Source organism: Octopus sinensis, linkage group LG2 (assembly GCF_006345805.1).
Source record: "Octopus sinensis linkage group LG2, ASM634580v1, whole genome shotgun sequence".
NCBI lineage: Eukaryota > Metazoa > Mollusca > Cephalopoda > Octopoda > Octopodidae > Octopus > Octopus sinensis.
In genome coordinates this window covers 137,796,366-137,818,244 of record NC_042998.1, presented here as the reverse complement: position 1 = coordinate 137,818,244, position 21,879 = coordinate 137,796,366, and the positions used below count along the sequence as shown (strand labels likewise).

At 35.0% G+C, this 21,879-nt stretch overlaps 1 protein-coding gene across 1 annotated transcript in view; it reads right to left on the bottom strand.

Moving 5' to 3' along the window:
* LOC115229849 (serine-threonine kinase receptor-associated protein) overlaps positions 1-20,468 on the bottom strand; it is a 32,449-nt gene extending 11,981 nt beyond the window's left edge. Inside the window, exons 1-2 of the mRNA XM_029800126.2 lie at positions 20,203-20,468; positions 3,723-3,858 (exon numbers count right to left, since the gene is read on the bottom strand). Coding sequence (XP_029655986.1) covers positions 3,723-3,858; positions 20,203-20,317 — 251 coding nt within the window. The 5' untranslated portion in view covers positions 20,318-20,468. The remainder of the gene's footprint in view (positions 1-3,722; positions 3,859-20,202) is intronic.
* Between the last annotated feature and the right edge of the window lie 1,411 nt (positions 20,469-21,879).

Sequence of the window (21,879 nt, the reverse complement as noted above, 5' to 3'; positions counted from 1 at the left end):
CCAACCCATGGAAAGCAGATGATGATGATGATACACATTATATATATATATACACACGCAAACACACATACATATATATAAATTAGCACAATAAATATCTGTTATCATGATTGTGCGGTGGTGGTAGGTGATAATTCAACATTCTAAAAGACCTGTGGCGGGAATATTTAAACTTTTGCGGCTGTCAACGCTTTCTCTCTATAGACACAGACAGACATACAGAGAGAGAGGTGGTAGGAGAAAGAGTGACAGAGAGACAGCGAAGGCAGAGAGGGGAAAGAGAGTGGAAGCTGTCAAACGTTGTTATAGAGAGAAATTGGAGGGAAGGGAGGAAAGAGAGAAATCGAGGAAGACAGGGTGATATCTGAGAGAGAGAAGTGACACACACTTGTCAAAGTCTGGGTTGTGCTGCCCTAGTAACCACAGCTTTTGAGATGGAGATTTCTAACCTAGTCCAGTCGCTTCCTCGCCTCATTTTACATGTCCCTGTAAATTTTTGTCGCAATCCAAGCACACCTACTGCCATTGAACCCTGCATAACTAAATGAGACACACAAATGTAAAACTTTCGGTCACTTTTATATAGAGCGATTATTATTATTATTATTATTATTATTATTATCATTATCATTATTATTATTATAACAAGGCAGCAAGCTGGCAGAATTGTCAGAACACCAGACAAAATGCTTAGTGGAATTTTGTTCAGTTTTACGTTCTAAATTCAAGACCTGCTAAGGTTGACTATGCCTTTCATCATTTCAATGTTGAAATAAGTACCAGTCAAGTACTGAGGTCAATGTAATCAACTAACCCCACCCACAAAATCTCAGGCCTTCTGCCTATAGTAGAAAGGATTATTATTGTTAAAGCTAATTTAATTAGATGATAGCTTGAGGTCTGGCTATAACTTCCCTCAAATCTCAAGAATCATACTTAGGATTCTTGCAGAACACAGAATGTCACTTTTCTGCAAGTCAACAATGCAAATCTCACTTCCAATATCCTTTAACCTCCTAAGTAGCAGTTAAAGTGTTGTGCCAAATGCACCAACTACCACAGGAATGATCATCATCTTAATCTTTCACAATCTCTGACTAGGTCCTGATATTTCTCAATTTCTATGATATCTATTCTACTATCATATGATATTACACATTTTTTCTTCTTTTTGTCCTCTATAATATCTGATTTCTTTGCTCCAAAAGTATGGTCAGTCACTATGGAGAAATCCCATATCATTATTATTAGGCGATGTGCTGACACAATCATTATTGTGCTGGGTAAAATGCTTAACAGCATTTCATCGGTCTTTACGTTCTCAGATCAAATTCTGACAAGGTCAACTTTGACTTTCATCCTTCCAGGGTCAATAAAATAAGTACCACTTGAATATTGAGGATCAATGTAATCAACCTATCCCCTCTCCCAAAATTTCTGGCCTTGTTCCAAAATTTGAAATTATTATTATTATTATTAAAAATTGAATTTAATTAGTTGTATAATGGCTGAAGGAGAAAACAGGCACAGATTGGGATATTTAATTTTAATATCTATAACAGATTGCTGTTTAATAAGTCATATTAAGATATGATAGAACTCTTTCCACTTGAAGAAGGAAGTTCTTGAATTACAGAATATAATTTTGGTTCTCTGAAGTGATAATAGAACATTATAATCACAATTGTTCTACATCCATTTTCCATATCAGCATAGGTCAGACAGTTCAACAGGATTCAACAAGCCAGAAGGCTACATCTGGCTTCCAATGTCACAATTTTGATTTTGTTTCTACAAGTGAATGCCCTTCTTAAGACCAACATTTCATAAAATGTACTGGATGCATTTTTTGTGGCACCAGCACAATAAAGGTTACCTTGACACCAGCAAGACTAAAGAGCCCTCTTAAACCCTGAGTTAGTACTTGATTTCATGTGCTAACTTCTTATAGAGTCTAATGAATGCCTTTTTGCAGCACCAGCACTTGTGGGGTTGTCTTGCAGCTCACAAGGTGAAAGAGAGCCTTCATGAAGGATGTTATAAATTTATTGTTGTGAGGACAAGGGACTAACAGGAAAAGTAGATAACCCAATTCAATACTTGACAGTTTTTAGTTTCTGCTTTCTAATTCATATTAAGGGAATTCATACGTCTACAATACTAATCAAATAGCTTATATTATATAAGCAACTTATGATGCAATCTTGCAATTAATGTAAACACTGAGTTGGTGTTTTATCCAGGTATCTTATTCTTTTATTTGTTTCAGTTATTTGACTGCGGCTATGCTGGAGCACCGCCTTTAGTTGAACATATCAACCCCAGGACTTATTCTTTGTAAGCCTGGTACTTATTCTTTCGGTCTCTTTTTGCCAAACCGCTAAGTTATGGGGACATGAACACACCAACATCGGTTGTCAAGCGATGGTGGGGGGACAAACACAAACATATATATACATATATGATGGGCTTCTTTCAGTTTCCATCTACCAAATCCACTCAAGGCTTTGGTCAGCCCAAGGCTATAGTTGAAGACACTTGCCCAACGTGCCACACAGTGGGACTGAACCTGGAACCATGTGGTTGGTAAGCAAGCTACTTTCTAGACAACCACTCCTGTGCCTATAATATATAAGGTCTGCAACAATTCATTTTGAAATGGCTGTATTTAATGCATTTTAAATCACTTCCATACAGCAGATATTTAGGTTGCTTTTTTTTCTACTTTGGACAGAATAGTTATTGTAAAAGTTCAGATATTATTACTACAAAGTTGGTACACTGAAAATCTAGGGTTTACTCATCATTTTATGTCCATTTTCCATGACATCATGGGTTGGATGGGTGACAGGATCCAGCAAGCCACAGCTGTACAGAGCTCTAGTGTCAGCTTTGGCATACTTCCTATGGCTCAGTGCCCTTCCTGACACCAACCATTTTACAGAGTATATTGGATGCTTTTCTCATGTCATCGGCACCAATGAGGTGGCCAATTAACTTGCAAGACAGGAAAAGAACACGGAGAAAAATTCTTAGTAAATCATTCTATGCACTTGATTTGTGCCTCCAACTGATGCTACATGAAGATTTGAAGAATTTATCAGGAATACGAGTGCCAAATGCTGAATACCAACTCGAAGCTATATGGCAATTTTAAATATTCCATATTTAATAATGTCCGTAAAATATTATCTTACAAAAAATAGTATATTCAAATAAATGTTGTCTGCACTCATTTTGTATTAGAAAGTATTCTGTATTTAAAATTGTTTTATTGATAAAATTTTTCTAACAAATAATATATTTATAAATATATTGTATGAAAAGTTGTTTCAAGGTCCAATGAAAACCATTTTGATGAAGTATCATTCAACAAGCCATACTACACACACACACACTCAACACATACTTGAAAAACAATTAGTTAGTAAGAGGACGGGTAACCAGCTAGCAAACAAGCTTCAATAATATGAGGTTCATATAACTCATGTGAGCATGAAAAAATAGACATAAAACAAAGACACAAGCTTCCATACAGTTTTTATGCATTGGTTGTCCCAAAGCTATTGTAGAAGACACTTTTCCATAATACCATGCAGTAGGATAGAACCTGGAACCACATGGTTATGAAGTAAACACCCTATCCACACAACCATGAACATGACACACACATACATTGATATGTAGGTAAATTTTAATGTAAAAAGTGTATAAATACATACGCTGTAAAGTCAGCTGCTCCCGTGGCAGCCCGGGTAGCCTCTCTGTTTAGTGCAGCACCCCACACCGCTCCCTTGTGGCCTTCAAAAGTACCAATCCAATCTCCAGTTTCTCCTTGCCGTAACATGGGTTTTCCATCTGCACAAACATAATGATTATACACTCATGAAATGAACAGTGGCTAAACCAAAAATAAAACAATGCATTATCCACCTGAAGAATATACAAGTGTACATAGTTTCAATGAAAAAATTAAAATTAAAACTTGAAAATGGAAATTATGAATGCCTAACTTTAACATGATATCACCAACGTTTGAGTAGAAGTATAACTGACTTTAACCCCACAAGAAATGTAAATAAACACATCTATGACTTCTACTTTGTATTAATACAGAAACATATTAAAAATTTCATGAAATAAGAATGTATGATAAATGAATAATACACAATAAATAAAACAAAATATTATTTAGAAGTACAGGAAGAAACATTTCAGGCAACTTACACACATATAAATGAGAAACTACTTGTTAAGTAGAGCTGAGACACTGCACATCTCTACCCTCCTACCATCTTTCATATTGGAATTTAGTACATCCAAACATACCTGTTAAAGCTTGAGACAAAACAAAGAACATTACACATCCTTCAAATACTCTTGCTTCTGCTGATGATAATAATCTTCATGTTATTTACACCAAAAGTGTATTGCTTGCATGTCTCCAGTATCACAGTGCTATTTGATCTCTGGCAAAACTCATTTGTTTTAGGAATGAATGAATTCCTGGTTTGGAGAGGAAAGAGCTTCCACTCATGGGTTTCTGAGAACAAGAACAAGACAAATTTTCTCTCACTTTACCATGATGTTGTTATAAGTAATGCATCAAGCAGTATTACTTGAGCAGTAGGCCTCTGGTCTTGATATGATTGCTGTTATCAGCCACTCTTTCATTTCACTTCTTCCTCAATCATCAAAATTGATTATGACCAAGGGAACCAGTCCATCAGAGAGCTAGGACAAGACAATTACCACTGCCAATGAGCTAAGACCAACAAGGCATTTTTCTCAACACTAATGATTCTGCCTATCCACCCACCTTTTTCTAATACAAATGTTGGAGGCAGGGAACAATCATGTCAACTCCAGTATCCAACCGGTACATATTTCAACAGCCTCAGAAAAATAAAAGACAAGGTCTATATTATATTATAATTCTGCTTGTTCATTCATTCACAAGTTTAGTTTATTTGACAGGGGAGGGGTAGTGAGTGAGAAAGGATATGACAGAGGGAGAGGGAAAATGAGATAACAGATAGCCACTTCCATTAACAACACTGCCACATGGTTAATGGAAACGAGAGGTGAAAAGAAAGAGAGAAATGGTTAAAAAGTTTGTTAGAGAAAAGGAGGGGAGAGAAGTATAAAGAGTATAGGAGAGAGAAATTTTAAAATCATATATTGTGAGTGGAAGTGAGATAACTTAGCAAAATAGCTATGGATATTACTTTTTTTTTAAATTTTGCAATGGAATTGAAACTATGTAAATAAAAACATCATGTATATTCTCTATATTGTTTTGTGTACATTAATTGTATATAGTGCAAAGCAATTATGATGATGATCAGATCATCATCATCGTTTAACATCTGCTTCCCATACTGGCATGGGTTGGATGGTCTAACTGAGGACAGGCAAGCCAGGAGGCTGCACCAGGCTCCAATTTGATCTGGCAAGGTTTCTATGGTTGGATGCCCTTCCTAATGTCAACCACTCTAGTGGGTGCTTTTTACATGCCATCAGCATGGAGGCCAGTCAGGCGGCATTGGCATTGATCATACTCAAATGGTGCTTTTTACATGCCACCAGCATGTGTACCAGTCAAGCTGCATTGGCATCAGCCATGACTATAATTTCACTTGACTCAACAGGTTTTCTCAAGCACAGTATATCGCCTGATGATTGAAGGGTACTTTTAAATGGGCCAGTTATACAACAATGGCACTGGCCACAACTACGATCTCATTTGGCTTGTTGGGTCTTCTCAAGCATGACATATTGCCAAAGGTCTCAGTCACTAATCATTGCCTATGTGAGGCCTAAGGTTCGAAGGTCATGCTTCACCACCTCATTCCATGTCTTCCTGGATCTACCTCTTCCACAGGTTCCCTCTACTGTTAGGGTGTGACACTTCACACAGCTGTCCTCATTCATATGCAACACATGACTATGCTAGTATAGTCGGCTCTCTTGCATACAAGATCTGATGCTTCTTACGTTCAACTTTTCTCTCAGGATGCTTACACTCTGTGGTGTATGCACACTGACATTACACATCCAGTGGAGCATACTAGCTTCTGGTCTTTCAAGCCTACGCATGTCCTCTGCAGTCAAAGCCCATGTTTCACTGCTGTGTAGCATAGCATCATACAGTCTACCTTTCACTTTGAACAAGAAGCCCTTTGTTACCAGCAGAGGCAGGAGCTCTCTCTGAACTTTGCCTAGGCTATTCTTATTCTAGCAGCTATCTTCTCAGAGCATCCACCGCTGCTACTGACTTGGTCACCTAGGTAACGGAAGCTATGAACTACTTCTAGTTTTTCCCCCCTGGCGTGTGAAGGAATCTGTTTTCTGTACATCGATGTTTATTGCCCCTGTACATCTGCCACACACAAAAACTATCTTCCCAGTTAATCTTCCTTTGATATTACTGCACCTCTTATGTGTCCAAAGCTTACACTGGGTACATCTTATGGAGTTTCTACCTACACCTTTTCTATAGATTGAGCAGGGCCATCTACCTGAAGGGATTTTTGATTTGTCTGTCTTCCTACTTACTAAGACTTTGGTTTTTGTTAGATTGACTCTAAGGCCCTTCGTTTCTAGGCCTTGCTTCCATAACTGAAACTTCTCTAATTCTGGTAGTGACTCAGCTATTAGAGCAAGGTCATCAGCATAGAGGAGCTCCCAGGAGCAGTCTGTCTTGAATTCCTGTTATTACCTGGAGTGTTATTACATAAGGAATATACAATTATATATTGATCTTACAATTTCAATAGACTCAAATACTAATGAATGATATGCATATTAAGTATTATATATATTGTTATTGTGTATTTTTCTATCATTTATTGCACAAGCAACGATAAGATTTATATGCAATAAAAATGCAAATCATCCTTTCTTTCTTAAATAGCTCCTCTTAATTATTTTTCATTCTGTGGAATTTCATGGGTCCCACATGTAAATATTAAATACCACAAAGTATCATTGCCCAATACACAAACAATTTTGCCTTAATCTTATAAATTTGTTACTATGGCAACAGCTTGGATACTTATTGATCAGACTACTTGTATATGTGTGTGTGTGTGAAACCAAAATCTTCCCTTCTGTCAGCTTCCTTAATTCATACCACAGAAATTTCAATTAGTAATAATTTCAAGAACAAAACAGAACCTCATCAACATGCTAAACTTAAGATTAAACCAGGGACCTTGAGATTTTTAGTCTTATGCTCACTAAGCTACTTTGACTATTTGTAAATGGCCTCATAATTTTTAGACATATATATTTACTGTCATTAAAAAGAAAATATTTTGCTAATATATACCAAACAAAATAAATTAAATGAACACAGAAAAAACTTCAATTCAAATTACAAAATAATTCATAAGTGTATTTTTATACAAGATTACACCTTTCTTTTATGGTTTAGATTTATCTGCTACTGACAAAGCTAGTAAGGTAGAAATGCATCTAACTTCTCACCAGCTGATGCTAAAACAATTTTCATCTGCCTTTGATATATCTGTGTTTTTGATATGTCCCACATTATGACGATGTATTTTGTCGTCTGTGTGACTGGTCCGAACAGCATACCTCGTTGACTGACATTGCTTGTGTCTGTCTACTATTCATCAGTAGTGGAACAGCTCGCATCTCACTTGGGTGTCCGCCACAACACCTTTCCCTTTGAGATTTTTCTTTTTGCCTTTCAAACAGCATTATTTTTTTCTTCAAAATGCCACAAGTAGTACCAGTCTACATTGTTTACTGATAGTGCTACTAACACATAGAGACCTGACTTAAATCCTTCACATGGACTTATTATTTTTTTTTCTTCCACAAAGAATTATTTCTCTCTTCCAAATGCCACAGGTGGTACCAGTTTACATTGTTTGCCAGTAGTGCTACTAACACATAGTGACCTAACTTAAATCCTTCGAACAGACTTATTTTTCACTGTGTGTAGTTCAGTTCTGTGTTAGAGTTCCAGTTTTATCAGACATTTTTTTCTTCAGAATCTTTTTCAAAAGAGTTTATATATTTTCGCTGTATGTAATTCTGTGTTAGTTCAAATCTTACTTCGGGATTTTTCAGACATTTTTTTTCTTCAGAATCTTTTCCCAATAGAATTTATGTTTTCCACTGTGTGTATATTATTTTTCACTGTGCAATAGTTCAAATCCTTCTTCAAATTTTTCAGCATGTAGTTGTTGTGCCTTCTTACACAGTCTGTGTTGTGTCTTTCTACCACTGTGTATAGTTTGACTCCTCATCGCCACTCTGTCCCGCATAATGACAACGTATTTTGTCGTCTGCATGACTAGCTCAAACAGCGTACCTCACTGACTGACACTGCTTGCTGTGTGTGCCCACTATTTATCAGTAGTGAAACAGCCTACTTCTCACTTGGAGGTATCCGTCACAACAGTTTTTAATCACAGCACATCCATATAAGATATCATCTTAAAATAAAAACTGCAAAAAATTTACCAATTACAATGTATTAATGTTATGCATGATATACAAATGAGTATTTTAATCTAATACTACTTCTGTTGCACATTATGGATTTTTGTTCATCTGAGCAGCTATTTGCAACATCAGTGAATGCCTATTCACTGTTTTCCTATATTGGTGTATATTTCCTACAGTAAATTTGTACCCATCATCATGTATTAACATTAAGTATGATGCACAAACAGCTAAACATTATATTTTTCTGAAACCTATATATTTACACAAAAAAAAATATATTCTAGTTTTTGCAACCACTTTTCTTAACACAAAATATTTTTACTATCATATATGTTAGGGGTTTTGACAACACACATAACAATTCAGTTGTCACTCAATGTGCTGAAAACAGCAGCCAAAGTTCTCAGAAACCACACACATAAAAAGTCATAATAAACAATTATAGTTCCTGATATACAAACAAGATTGACATAACTGGACGACCATCTATTATAGATTTTCATCTATAACTGATCATATGACAACACCAAAGTTTATTTCGAGTCAATAACATGAGATCTCTGTGCAGACACACTCCCTACTAGCCAAATTTCCCTCAACCCATACCCTACCATCATAAATTAGTCTCACAACAGACCTAATAATATATAAACATATATATCATCATTTTAAGATTTGCTAGTACATGTTAGACAAGACTAACTGAAGCAAACATCTATCAGATTCACAAACTATAGTGAGTACTATGACGAGCATCTTGTAAAATGGCTGAAGTCCTATCTTTGACCTGGTTCCTCAGTCAAAGATATTTTATTATCTATTTATGGATAGCGACAAAAAAAAAAAAGACCTAAGATTATCATGAACAAATTAGTTTTTATTGAGCAAGCATTGATTTAATTCCATCAGATATGTTAGAATTTTATTGGAGTCTCACAGTTGAATTTTAGATACAATTATTGTAATTTCCGGTGGATAATCAACAGATTAATCCAACCCTAAACCAGCAGTTTATATTTTCAGCTTGAAATCAATTTTGAGAAATATTTATTTGTTAGCTGTTAGCATTGATAAATAAAATAAATTTTTAAAACTCAATAATACATCAATTATGCACAAATTACAAAGCTGTACAATTCTTGAGTATTTTGGTATTTTACAGGAAATTACTATTATTTCAACATCAGAAGGACTTAAATTCAGTAAAAGAGGAAAAAAAAAAAGACTTCTCCCATCTCTTTTGGTTTTTAAAGAAATTTTAATAAAAACTAAAAAATCTGAGAATTTTGGCATGGTAAAAAAATTTTAAATACCTCCAAATGTTATTTCAATGCGAATGAAGAATTTTGTTTTTTCACAATACTTCTTAACATCTCGCTTGAAGTGACTGGCCTATCTCAGGGCCTCCCTCTCAATCGGAAATAGGGAGAGAGCCCTTCAGTCTTGCAAGTTAAGAGGGGATTCATTAAAGCTGATACCAAGCAAAAAACACCCAGTAAGCTTTGTAAAATGGTTGGAGCTAGGGAGGGCATCCAGCTATAAGGATCATACCAAAACTCTGACACTGGATGAAGACATGGTCCTTTGACCTATTAGATCTTGAAAAATTTACAACTCATGCAAGCATGGGAAGCAAATATGAAATGAAGATGATGACATGATGAAGAATGCTACAAATGGCTAAATCTGAATATAGATATTTATGTTGCTGTTAGATACCTACACACATCTAGAATGGAATATACAAATGATAGTGCAATAACAGAGTCACAGTGACCAATATAGTTCCAGTAGAGTATATAGCCAGGTATAAATTGTTAACCTTCACAGATGGTCATAAAGGTTAGACTGTCTTTCACAATCATAATTCTTAATGATCTAATGCTTTAACTTTGAATAGGTACCAAGTTATGTGCATGTCATAGATATAAACAGTAGGAGCACTCTATACTGACGAGTGTTTTGTTAATTTGCAGAGGTGAGTTTAAATCTTTTCGTGGGGCAAAAGGAAGTATTGAGAAACTACTACATTTGTATGAATCCAGTCTGACAAGTCAAGGTAAATAAATTCAAATATCTAGAAACAGCTAATTGTTATTATGCTAATAAAACTAAACAATAAATTAGCTTTTTTATAGGTAAAATGCTTCCATTATATTTGATTTCAACAGTGGATAAATGCCATGAGCCAGCAGAAACTTGGAGAAGAAGTAATTAGATCTAAGATGAAGTAATGGCAAAAGAAAAGAATAACAGAATGAAGAATGATAGAGATTGTCTTCTGTTTGCTATATATTACTTCTAGTATAATTTATGATGCTATTGCATCTAGTCTGGCACACCAGCAATCCTGTGCTTTGTACCATTTACTAGTACAGGACCCACCTACTTTCCATTCCTCTTGTTGCAACTCATATCACTCAATCTCAGCAGCTAATCTCAAAGACACTCTAAGTGGCTACATTGGGCCACTACACTCCACCTTCATACTCCCTGCCTGTACTACTTATGAGTCATCACTGTTTCACTTTCTCTGACATCATACTCTTGTTCCTTTTCTCCCACACATCCTAGTCCTCTGTCATTGCTCTATCTCTTCTGGTCACACATTCTGGGTCTCTGTCATCATTCTATATCCTAAGTCACGCCTTAAATATATATGTATATATATACCTAACTCACAATACTCCTTTCACTCTACCCCTTATCATACATCTCACTCATCACTATTATTCATGCCTCTATCACTGAAGCCTCTCACTTTGTAAAGAGGCTGGCAAACAAGTAGGTGCTTGGGGTTGTGAAATCCTTTTAGTCTTGTCAAGAACATGACACCTTTCTAATACTGATACCACAAAAATGAAGTCAGTACACTTAGTAAAGTGGTTGGTGTTAGGAAGGGAATTCAGCTGTAGAAACTATGCCAAAAAGGAAATGCAAATGTGAGATTTCCCAGACAAATCAAGTAGCATGCCCAAATTACATAACTCCAGCTGTGACGACCCTCTAACCCATGCCAGTAAGGAAAGCAAATGTAAAAAAAAGATGATAATGATGTCAATGTTGAGGACATATTTCACACATATCTCTAAGAAAAATTGAGCAATAAACTGCCAATGAAAATTATCTGTACACTTGGCATTTATCATTACTAATCACCCTCAATATTATTAATCATGACAATGACAAGTAACAGGTGTATGAATAACTTTCAGCAAGAGAGTTCACAAATAAATCCCTAGATGTAAAAAGTGAAAACTAAGTACTGAAAAGATGAATATCAACCTATAAAATTTTAAAAGAACTTGTGTTAAAATGAATTTAAAGCTAAAACATAGCACTTATTATAACTGATTAAAAATTATAGAATGTCAAAACAGTAAACTTGACCTTTAAAGGATTAAAGAGAGTTTTTCAGTCAGCTGGACTGTAAGTGAAACTGTCTTAAAACATCAAATGACATTTTTCATATCAAAACAGTGAAAAACTCTCAGCTTTAAAACAAATAATGCAGCAAGAAATCATTATAAACAGATTCGAAACTCTACAGAACAAATAAGCTTCTTTGAGTAAAATATGATACTGAGGGATGAAGCAAAAGAAAAGACTTATAATGGCAGTTCTACTAAATTCCATGTGCATAAATACATATTTTTAACTTCTGAATAAAGTAGACTAGCAGTATAACCCGGCCTTGCCCGGGATTAAGTTACGATTATTAAGCTAATCAAGTTCTTTATTTCAAACCAAACTAAGTAATATCGACGTCAAATTTGGGCAAAATCCGTTGAAATTAGTTATATCATATATATATATTAATATAATATAGTATAATTATATATGGGCAACAGACATGAACACACATACACACACGTACGTACGTACACCTATTGCATGTTTTGTGCACAAATACATGTTCATAAACAGAAATGAATGGAAAAAATGTTGTTAAATTTGTAGATTAACACTCGCATGATTTTCAATAAGAAAAAAAATTGTTTTTTTTTTGCATGGAATCAACTACTCTGTCCTCTTAATATGCCACAAAACCCTTTTTGTGGTCCGTGAAACAAAGTGGGGTGTGGTGGAAGCCTCGCAAATTGTACCCATTTATATTGTGTAATTCACTGACAAATTCTTAGCTACCTCTTTGTGTCTTTGTTGTTAAATAAATGGATTGTCAACAAAACACTTTTTTACTCGGAGTAAAATAAAAACAAAACTCTTTCGCACCCAAAGTAATGTGTGAGAGAGAGAGAGAGGGGAGAAAGATAAACAATTTAAAATAAATATATTGTAATTGGTGTTTGAGAAAGTATTTATACTATGATTATAAAATATAGTGTCTTTCAAAAACATCCTGAATTTGAACACTATATCTCGTGTTTAAGAAAAAACAAACCATTTTACATTTTATTTTTTTATGAACATCATCACTTTCTCTCTCCCTCTCACTTTGTCTTTCCCTCTTTTTTATTTAGACGCTGTGAAACTACTTCTCTTCCACTTTTCTTTATCCGGTTTTTTTTTTGTTAGACGCTGTCAAAAAGCTATGGCTGATATTTTTTATGGCTAAAAGCTATGGCTGAAAATAGATTTTTACTGCTATCCGCAGGTGCCTCGGTAAAAAAATAAGTTGACAAAACCCTGATAGGATGTTGATGAATGTCTTCCTAAAATTTGAGCGACATGCGTGCTAATTTGTGGATGTGCATAAACTACAATCATGTACACACACAAATCTTCCCTTATATATATACAGATAACATATTTCTTGTAAGCATGGACATTTTTAAACATTTCAAAAACAGAAAATGCAGTTTTGTCTAGTAGAACTAATAACTATTGTAGATATAAAGAAATTATATCTGAAAAGTTAACATTTAATTTCAATATATATATATGTGTGTATATATATATATATATATATATATTTTATTTTTATTTATTTATTTTCACTTCACTTCTCGACCAATCATACATGTTTTCCTATCTGTTGTTATTTATCTATCTAATTTCTCCTCTATTAACTCTGCCCGACCAAGTCTCGCTCTATCATCTTTTTTCAACCCTCGCGTATCTGTCTATCGATCTCCTCCATCTTTGAAGCCTGTTCCCTTAATACACTTCCGCCTTGTCCAAAAATTCCTTTCCGGTCAATTTCTTTACTTAAGGCAACAACATGTGCTCTCTCTTTCATTCACCTAGCAGCTAATAATCTCGAGCACAGCTAAGTTTGAATGCTTATATTATTTTATTTTTATTTATTTATTTTCACTTCACTTCTCGACCAATCATACATGTTTTCCTATCTGTTGTTATTTATCTATCTAACTATTGTATCTAATTTCTCCTCTATTAACTCTGCCAGACCAAGTCTCGCTCTATCATCTTTTTTCAACCTCCGCGTATACGCGGTGCCCCCACCCTGCCCACCCCCACCACCAATACCGGATATCTCTATATTTTTGCTCCATCTATACCGGATGTTGTTTCTCCCACCACCATTATAGGTGTCTACTCTTCGAACCCCCCTCCTCAATACGCTATGTCACCATGCATTACCCTCTTGATATCCTACGTTCTACTTGCCTAAGAACCTGTCATCATTCTCTGAACCACCCCTCCCCACTGGTGCTCCCCTATATTTCTGCCCCCCCCCCCCCCACATAGAAAAAGCACCATCCGAACGTGGCCGATGCCAGACCCCTCTGGCACCTGTGCAGGTGGCACGTAAAATACACCCACTACACTCGCGGAGTGGTTGGCGTTAGGAAGGGCATCCAGCTGTAGAAACACTGCCAGACTAGACTGGAGTCTGGGGCAGTCCCTAGATCCCCAGACCCCGGTCGAAACCGTCCAACCCGTGCTAGCGCGGAAAACGGACGTTAAACGATGATGATGATGATGATGAGTCAAAGCTGTTTGATTGAACTGTTTTGACCCATATATGTAACTCCCAATAAATGTGTTGAATGCCCTTCTTGTGTGTGTGTATAATAATATAAATATGCATATACACATACATATATCATCATCGTTTAACGTCCGCTTTCCATGCTAGCATGGGTTGGACGAATGATTGAGGGTTGGCAAACCAGAAGGCTGCACCAGGCTTCAATCTTGATCTGGCAGAGTTTCTACAGCTGGATGCTCTTCCAAACGCCAACCACTCAGAGATTGTAGTGGGTGCTTTTACATGCCACCGGCACAGGTGTCAGTAAGGCAATGCTGGTAATGATCACGCTAGAATGGTGTCTTTTACGTACCACTGGCACGGAGGCCACATAGCCGCTCTGGCAACGATCACGCTCGGATGGTGCTCTTAATACCCTACTAGCACAGGGCTCGAGTGCCAGTAAGGCGATGCTGGTAATGATCACGCTTGAATGGTGCCTTTTAAATGTCACTGGCACAGAAGCCGGTTAGCCGCTCTGTCAATGATCACACTTGTAAGGTGCTCTTTGCACCCTGCTAGCACGGACGCCAATCATCGAATTTGAATTTGATATATATATATATATATGTGTGTGTGTGCATATATACATATAATATATATATCTCCCTCTTTCTCCTTTACTCTCTATCGTTGTTCACACGTGACCATTGTCCATCTTTCCTTTCCTCATATGATCATCTTTTCTTTCCATCTGTCTTACAGACCAGATGCAGTCTTATCTGTCACCTATCTTTTCTCTTGTCAAAAACAATATTCCATTCCTCCAGCGTTCACTACCTTACGTCGTCTGGCCTAACAGCCCTCATGTTTGTTGTATGTCTCCATTGTCCTGTTTTTGTTACCAACCCTCCACAAATCCCAAATTTTATTTTGGTTCGCAGGAGCAACTGCCTTTTTGAAGCTTCATATTGTCATTAATTGCTTGAAATGAGGAGTAGGTGGGCAACTGACAACTGATGAAGGGTCATTTTTTATGTTACTCATCTTGCTTTCCATTTGTTTCTCTCATTGTTCGCATACCAAAGTCTGCCTTCGTATTTCATGTTGTGACGTCCTGTACCCATATACATATGTATATACACACACTCACACATAAAATATTTAGAAAAATCTCCATCCCAATCATCCCTCAACCTCTTTTATAAAATGTGAGTAGCCATGTGATCCCTCTACAGCAAGAAATCTATTCTGCTCTGGCCCCTTTCATTCCTCTTCTAGCATAAAACTGCCTCCCTCAGAGGTTGTTGTCTGGTAAGTTGCATGGTGACCTCACTAGTGCTAATGGTATGATAAAAAGCACCCAGTACATGCTGTAAAGTGGTTAGCATTAGGAAGGGCAACCAGCTGTAGAAACTATGCTAAAGTAGGTAATGAAGCATGATACTGTTCTTGAACCTATCAGATCCTATCAAACCATCCAACCCATGACTGCATGGAACATGGATGTTAAGTGATGATGATGAAACATCATCAAGATATACCTAACCAGCAGTGGTGGAGGATGTTCAGAAAGCATAGCAGCCAGAACAAAATTTGAGTGCAAAAAGATCCGAGTTATTACTTCTGACGATAACCAAGGGTTTTTTTCTCCCAGTAAAGGTAGATTGTATGATGCTTGTGTGTGAACTGCATGCTGTATAGCAGTGAGACATGGGTAATAAATGAAGAAGAGGAGCAAAGGTTGGAAAGGAATGAAGCGAGTATGATCCAAGAGAAATGTAATGTTAGTTCAGATAAAGACAAATTACATGAACTGAGAGAACAACTGGATATAAGAGAAATCAGATGTCATGTGCAAGAGAGATGATTGAGTTACTACAGACATGTAATGCATATGGATAATGACAGATGGGTACTAGGTGTACCAAGTGGAAGGAACCAATCGAAAAATAAGGTCAAAAAGACATTGATGTAAATGGTGAAAGCAGGACAGAATAAAAGAATGCTGTCGTGGAGAAGACTCAACTAACCCATGCAAGTATCAGAAAATAGACATGAAATAATGATGATAACATGTATACAATATTTATTCATGAAAAAAAATCTTCTGAAACATTTTTCACAAACGCAAGTAGCCAACACAATTATACATCAAATGTCTTCAAATATGAAAGTGATTTGACTATATCTAAAATTACTAGCAACAATTTCAGAAGATGCCATGTGAGGGTATATGGTATGAAGACAGTTTTGAATATATAAAATAAAAACCAATGGAAATTATGTACAAAACAAATGAGACATTTTGGAAGAGTTTCTCATTATATAGTCATAGTTGGACATTCATTAACTTCCCAGTTAATTCAACTGACAAGAAGTCAATGAAATGATTATATAATATTTCCAGATAATTTATATATTCATGTACATTTAAGGCAGTAAGATGACTGAAATGGTAGTTTCAGCAAATATATATTTATTTAGTATTGTAGGTGTGGGCATAGCTGTGTTAGTTAAAAAGTTTGCTTCTCAATCACACAGTCTCAGGTTCAGTCCCACTGTATGGCACCTTAGGCAAGTGTCTTCTATAGCTCCTAACTGACCAAAGTTTTATAAGTGGATTTGGTAAATGGAAACTGAAAAAAGCCTCTTATGTGTACATGTATGCCTATGAGAGAGCGTGTTTGTCACCTTGTCTTGACATCGCATGATAGTTGTAAATAAAATAGTAGTGTCATTCATTTCCAATATTCAGCAAAAATACATATCTGGCCTTGGGGAAATATTACCTTACTTGGAAACAAGTGAAGGTTGGTGAAAAGTCGAGTATCCAGCCACAGAAAATCTGCCACAACAAATTCCGTCTGATCCATCCAAGAGAGGAAATGTGGACGTTAAAGGACGATGATGATATAATAAACTGAACCACACTGGTGGCATATTCATATCCAATACATGTATTTCTTTGTTTCTGAGCTCAGTATTTAATCACAGCTGTTATGAAGAGATAGTAAACATTTTCAAGAGTGTTGAGTATAATAATAAACCAGTCTCTTAACGCAAATGAACCTAGATTTAAAACAGGATTTAATAAAGAGATTTAATCATTATCAATTTTTATTTTCAATATTCAGTAGGTGGTGTTAAATTCAACATCTTCCTAGGTTTAATGTTTTTCATAATCATTGGCATTATTAAAGGAAATGTTAACGGAATGAAAATCGTTAAGATGATCAAATTTCACATTAACGTGATACATTATCGTTTCAATGACACTATGATGCAAAACAGAAATTTGAAGATTTATCCCCATAGTAACTATACTTAATCCTAGACAAATATTGATATCACAAACATATCAGAGACGCAAAATGTTTGGACGGATTATACACATCTTGAGTTTAAATCCACTGTGGATTGCTGTATATTTGGGCAACGCACTTATAATATTCATTCATCTAGACAGATCTGGGAGTCTTAACAGATCTGATGTACCATTCTGGAGGGAGTCATGTATCACCCAGTGTTTATAAGCTCATTAGGACTGTTGAGTGTATTTATCTGATATTACGCTTATATACTCAGTATTATGATGTTTCTTTTTTTTTTTCTTCCATACGATAGCCTTTGTATGTATGTGCATGTATATGTGTGTGCGTGCGCGGGCGAACATGCACACAACAAACTATAATCCTTTAAATAAGTATTACCCTACACAACACACACAGCGTTGAGTAGCATCAAGGATTTTATAGAGAATTTCCAATAAAGGCCAATTAGGGAGCTGTTGAACTGTTATTTGATATTCTGTTTATTCATTACAAAAGAAAGAAACGAAGAATAAAAAAAAACAGTTATTCAGCATCAGATAGATAGAAAACAAACAAAAAAGATAAGAGTACAAGAATTTAAAAAAAAACGAAACACTGACAATTTACATTAAACTAGAATCCTTAAGACAAATATTAAAAAAATAGGTTTAAGAAGCTAATTGTACACTTCTCAATACATTATTTTAAAAGAATACATACGAACAATCAACTATTTTAGAAGAAGAGCCACCATTTACTTGAATAAACTAAATTATTGACTTATTTGTGTAACAAGTCTAATTCTTCACATCAAGACACATTGGATATATCGTGCTGAAAATGTGGAACATGCTGAGATTTCAGACTGATTATAGAAAGGCAGGCATTAAATAGTTAATAAACAAAGATTAGAACTGTTGGTAGGGATTAAAATTACATGACAATAGATTAGAATGCTATGTATGGGTTTGGGATATAGCATTGCAAATATCTGTATTTTTCGGTGAAGAACGGAAGAATTTGTTAAACAGAATCTTCCAGATCACAAATACAAATTAAGAATTGAAGAATATTTTAATTATCAATATATATTAGATAAAATTAAAATATTCTTCAATTTTTAAGAATTATATATATGTTAGCACAACATATATACAAATATATGTGAATATATACACACATGCATATACCCGCATGCTACATGTATACATGATATGAGAGGTGCGAAACTGCATTAGCCCCATATATCATGTGTGTGTAAACACAGACACACACACATATATACACACTACATATAACAATCTGAAATATATTTTGTGTGTACAAAATAGCTTACAATAATCATAAACACAGAAAATACTCGGCCTACATCCAAAACTTACAAAATGTTCTACTGTGATTTCATATTTTATATATTTGTTGAAGATGCAGATACTGATAATGTGAAATACCCACAAGGTATAAGATAACACGGAGAACAAATGAAGAATTTTATTTAAATATAATTTATAAAACAAATGATTATGATTAAGTCTTCCTTGGGTGCAGTAATGATTTCTCGCTCTTTCACACACACCACTGTAAAAGTTGAATAGAAAGAAGAGAACAAGTTTAAATTATAACATCTACGTGCAAATAACTAAGTAATGGGTCCCATTTTCCTTTCTACCTAGATACAATTTTTGTTTCACACGCAACTAGTGTTATTCTAAAGATATCCCCGTAAGATAATACAAAACTTGAAGCTTTAAGTTAACAAATTATAGATATCGACACAAATATATACATACACACACATATACATACATACACAAATACTTTCTAAGCGATCATCATTTGAGTACCATATATGAGTTAATAGATGAAATAACAGCTTAACACCTTCCCCACAAAGGTGTGTTATCACGATCATTTCCAGCTGATTTATTAATCAATCCACACACATGCCGATAAGAAGTGACGTTCTGGAGGGCAATTTAATTTCAACGCGCATCAACATTTTTTTTTCTTTTAATAAAAAATATGAAATGTAGAAACAGTTGAGATGTAATTGAAGCTTAAATTCATCACAGTAGATTCTTGTGTCGAGGTGCTTAAATGGGAGTGTAAACCAGTTTAGCACTGACATAACAGCAAACATGTAAGTTGTCATCACGCGGATGTTAAAAAGTCTGTTGTTAATTAATATAGATGTTAATTAACTTGATGACCGGTAAAATAATTTTAAAAAAGAAACCGGAAAATTGTTCGATTGACGAAATTTGGGTATTTTATATAAAATTACAGCAAGTCTTTCCAAAATTACAATTGCATAGCTAAACGCAACCGTTCCCATCTATTTGTAACAGGCGCACGTTATAAACACACACGCTGACATGCATATAGATATACACAAAACTACATGCTAACATACATTATATAAATACTTGTATAATGTGTGTTAGTGTCTACAAACATTTATGGTACAAATCCGTAAACGGCTGCAAGCAATAGTGAAGTTCGACGAACCTTTACATGCGCTGATGAGATAGTATCCGTACTGAGTTATATCACTGAAAGCCAAGTAAACTACAGGCCGGGTATGACCAGAACAAGTGAGCGGTGTCTGCCTGAAGTTGGACATCTTCACCGAGAGAGAAGTGTGTATGCGTGTATCTGTATGTGTGTGCGAGTATAAAAATAGATAAATTTATATTTGTAGATTGGTTATCCTCTCTACGGTGTGAATGTGCGGTAGATGGTAAAACGCCGACAACTTCACTTCCGGTAGGACTGCACCAAAATTATTAAACCGAGTTGAATATAGATTTAAATGTAACGATATTTAATTTCGATATTTCGACGAGTGGGAAAAGTTAATTTTCGTAAACTAGTAAATTGCTAAAATGTTATGATGCTAAAATATTTAAGCTAATGATTTTAATTACTATCAAAATTGTAATCTACAAGAATCCAAGGAACTATAAAAAAAAAAAAAATTCTCCTGTTATGCTACAGATTTTTATAACTCCAAATTAGTTAAAATGAATGGTTTGAAGTAAAATATTTTCCTTCTCGATATCCATGTTACACATACAAACACAAACACTCACACATTCATGCATGCATCCATCCATCCATCAATACATACATACATACATACATACATACATACATACATACATACATACATACATACATACATACATACATACATACATACATACATACATACAACAAACAAACAAACAAACAAACAAACAAACAAGTGTGAACTAACATATTTAATGTTGTAAAGCAAAAATAATTTTTCAATCAACTGAAATTAAACCAGAAATGAGAAACAAAGTCATTAGCAATAAAGATAATTCTTTGTAAGGGAAGAACTCTGAACTCTGAATTGATTAAAACTTAAATGGAGATGTGCAGCAGAGAGGAAATTTTTTCGTTTATAAGTACAATTCCATACCTGTTTCACTCATAGTTAATATTCTAAATTAAGTATCATCTTCCATGTACATTCAGCCAATACCTGAGTTATAGTTTGTGTGGAAAAATTATTCATTGATAGGGTAATTAGATATTAAGGATACTGGAAATTTTCACAAGAGTGCTTTCTGTATGGTGAACTAATGTATTTAATGTAGTAAATCAAAATAATTTTTAAGCAATTATAATATAAAGAAAATTTATTTGTGTTAATGATAAATCTTGTCAAGGAAAGCAAGAAAGAGAACCCTTAAATTTGAATTGATAAAAGATTAAAAGGTGACATGCAGGTGTATACATGGATTTATACTTAACTATGTGTTCTTCATGTAGAAGGCACCCTTATGAAATATTTCAAAATCATTATTTAAAATTGTCTAATCAGGAAACAATTTTATATTTATTTAGATATTCTAAGATGTAGTTATTTTTTTTACCCAATATTTCTCTGAGGAGATTTAACAAAACTAAAACATGCCCAGGACTAGAGTTGCCAACATTCTTTCCAAAGATGAAATTCAGTCTCCACTTCATGTCATGTCTCCATTAAATTTTTAATTCAAATTTCAGGGATCTCTTGCCAAGAACTGTAATTAACCTTTTTGATACCAACTGAAGCTGCCTCTGGCTCTGTAGTACAAGTGTCTCATTTTCAAACATTCTGAATTAAAATCTTCCACCAAACCTTAGTCACAATTTATGTTCCTAACACTAGCC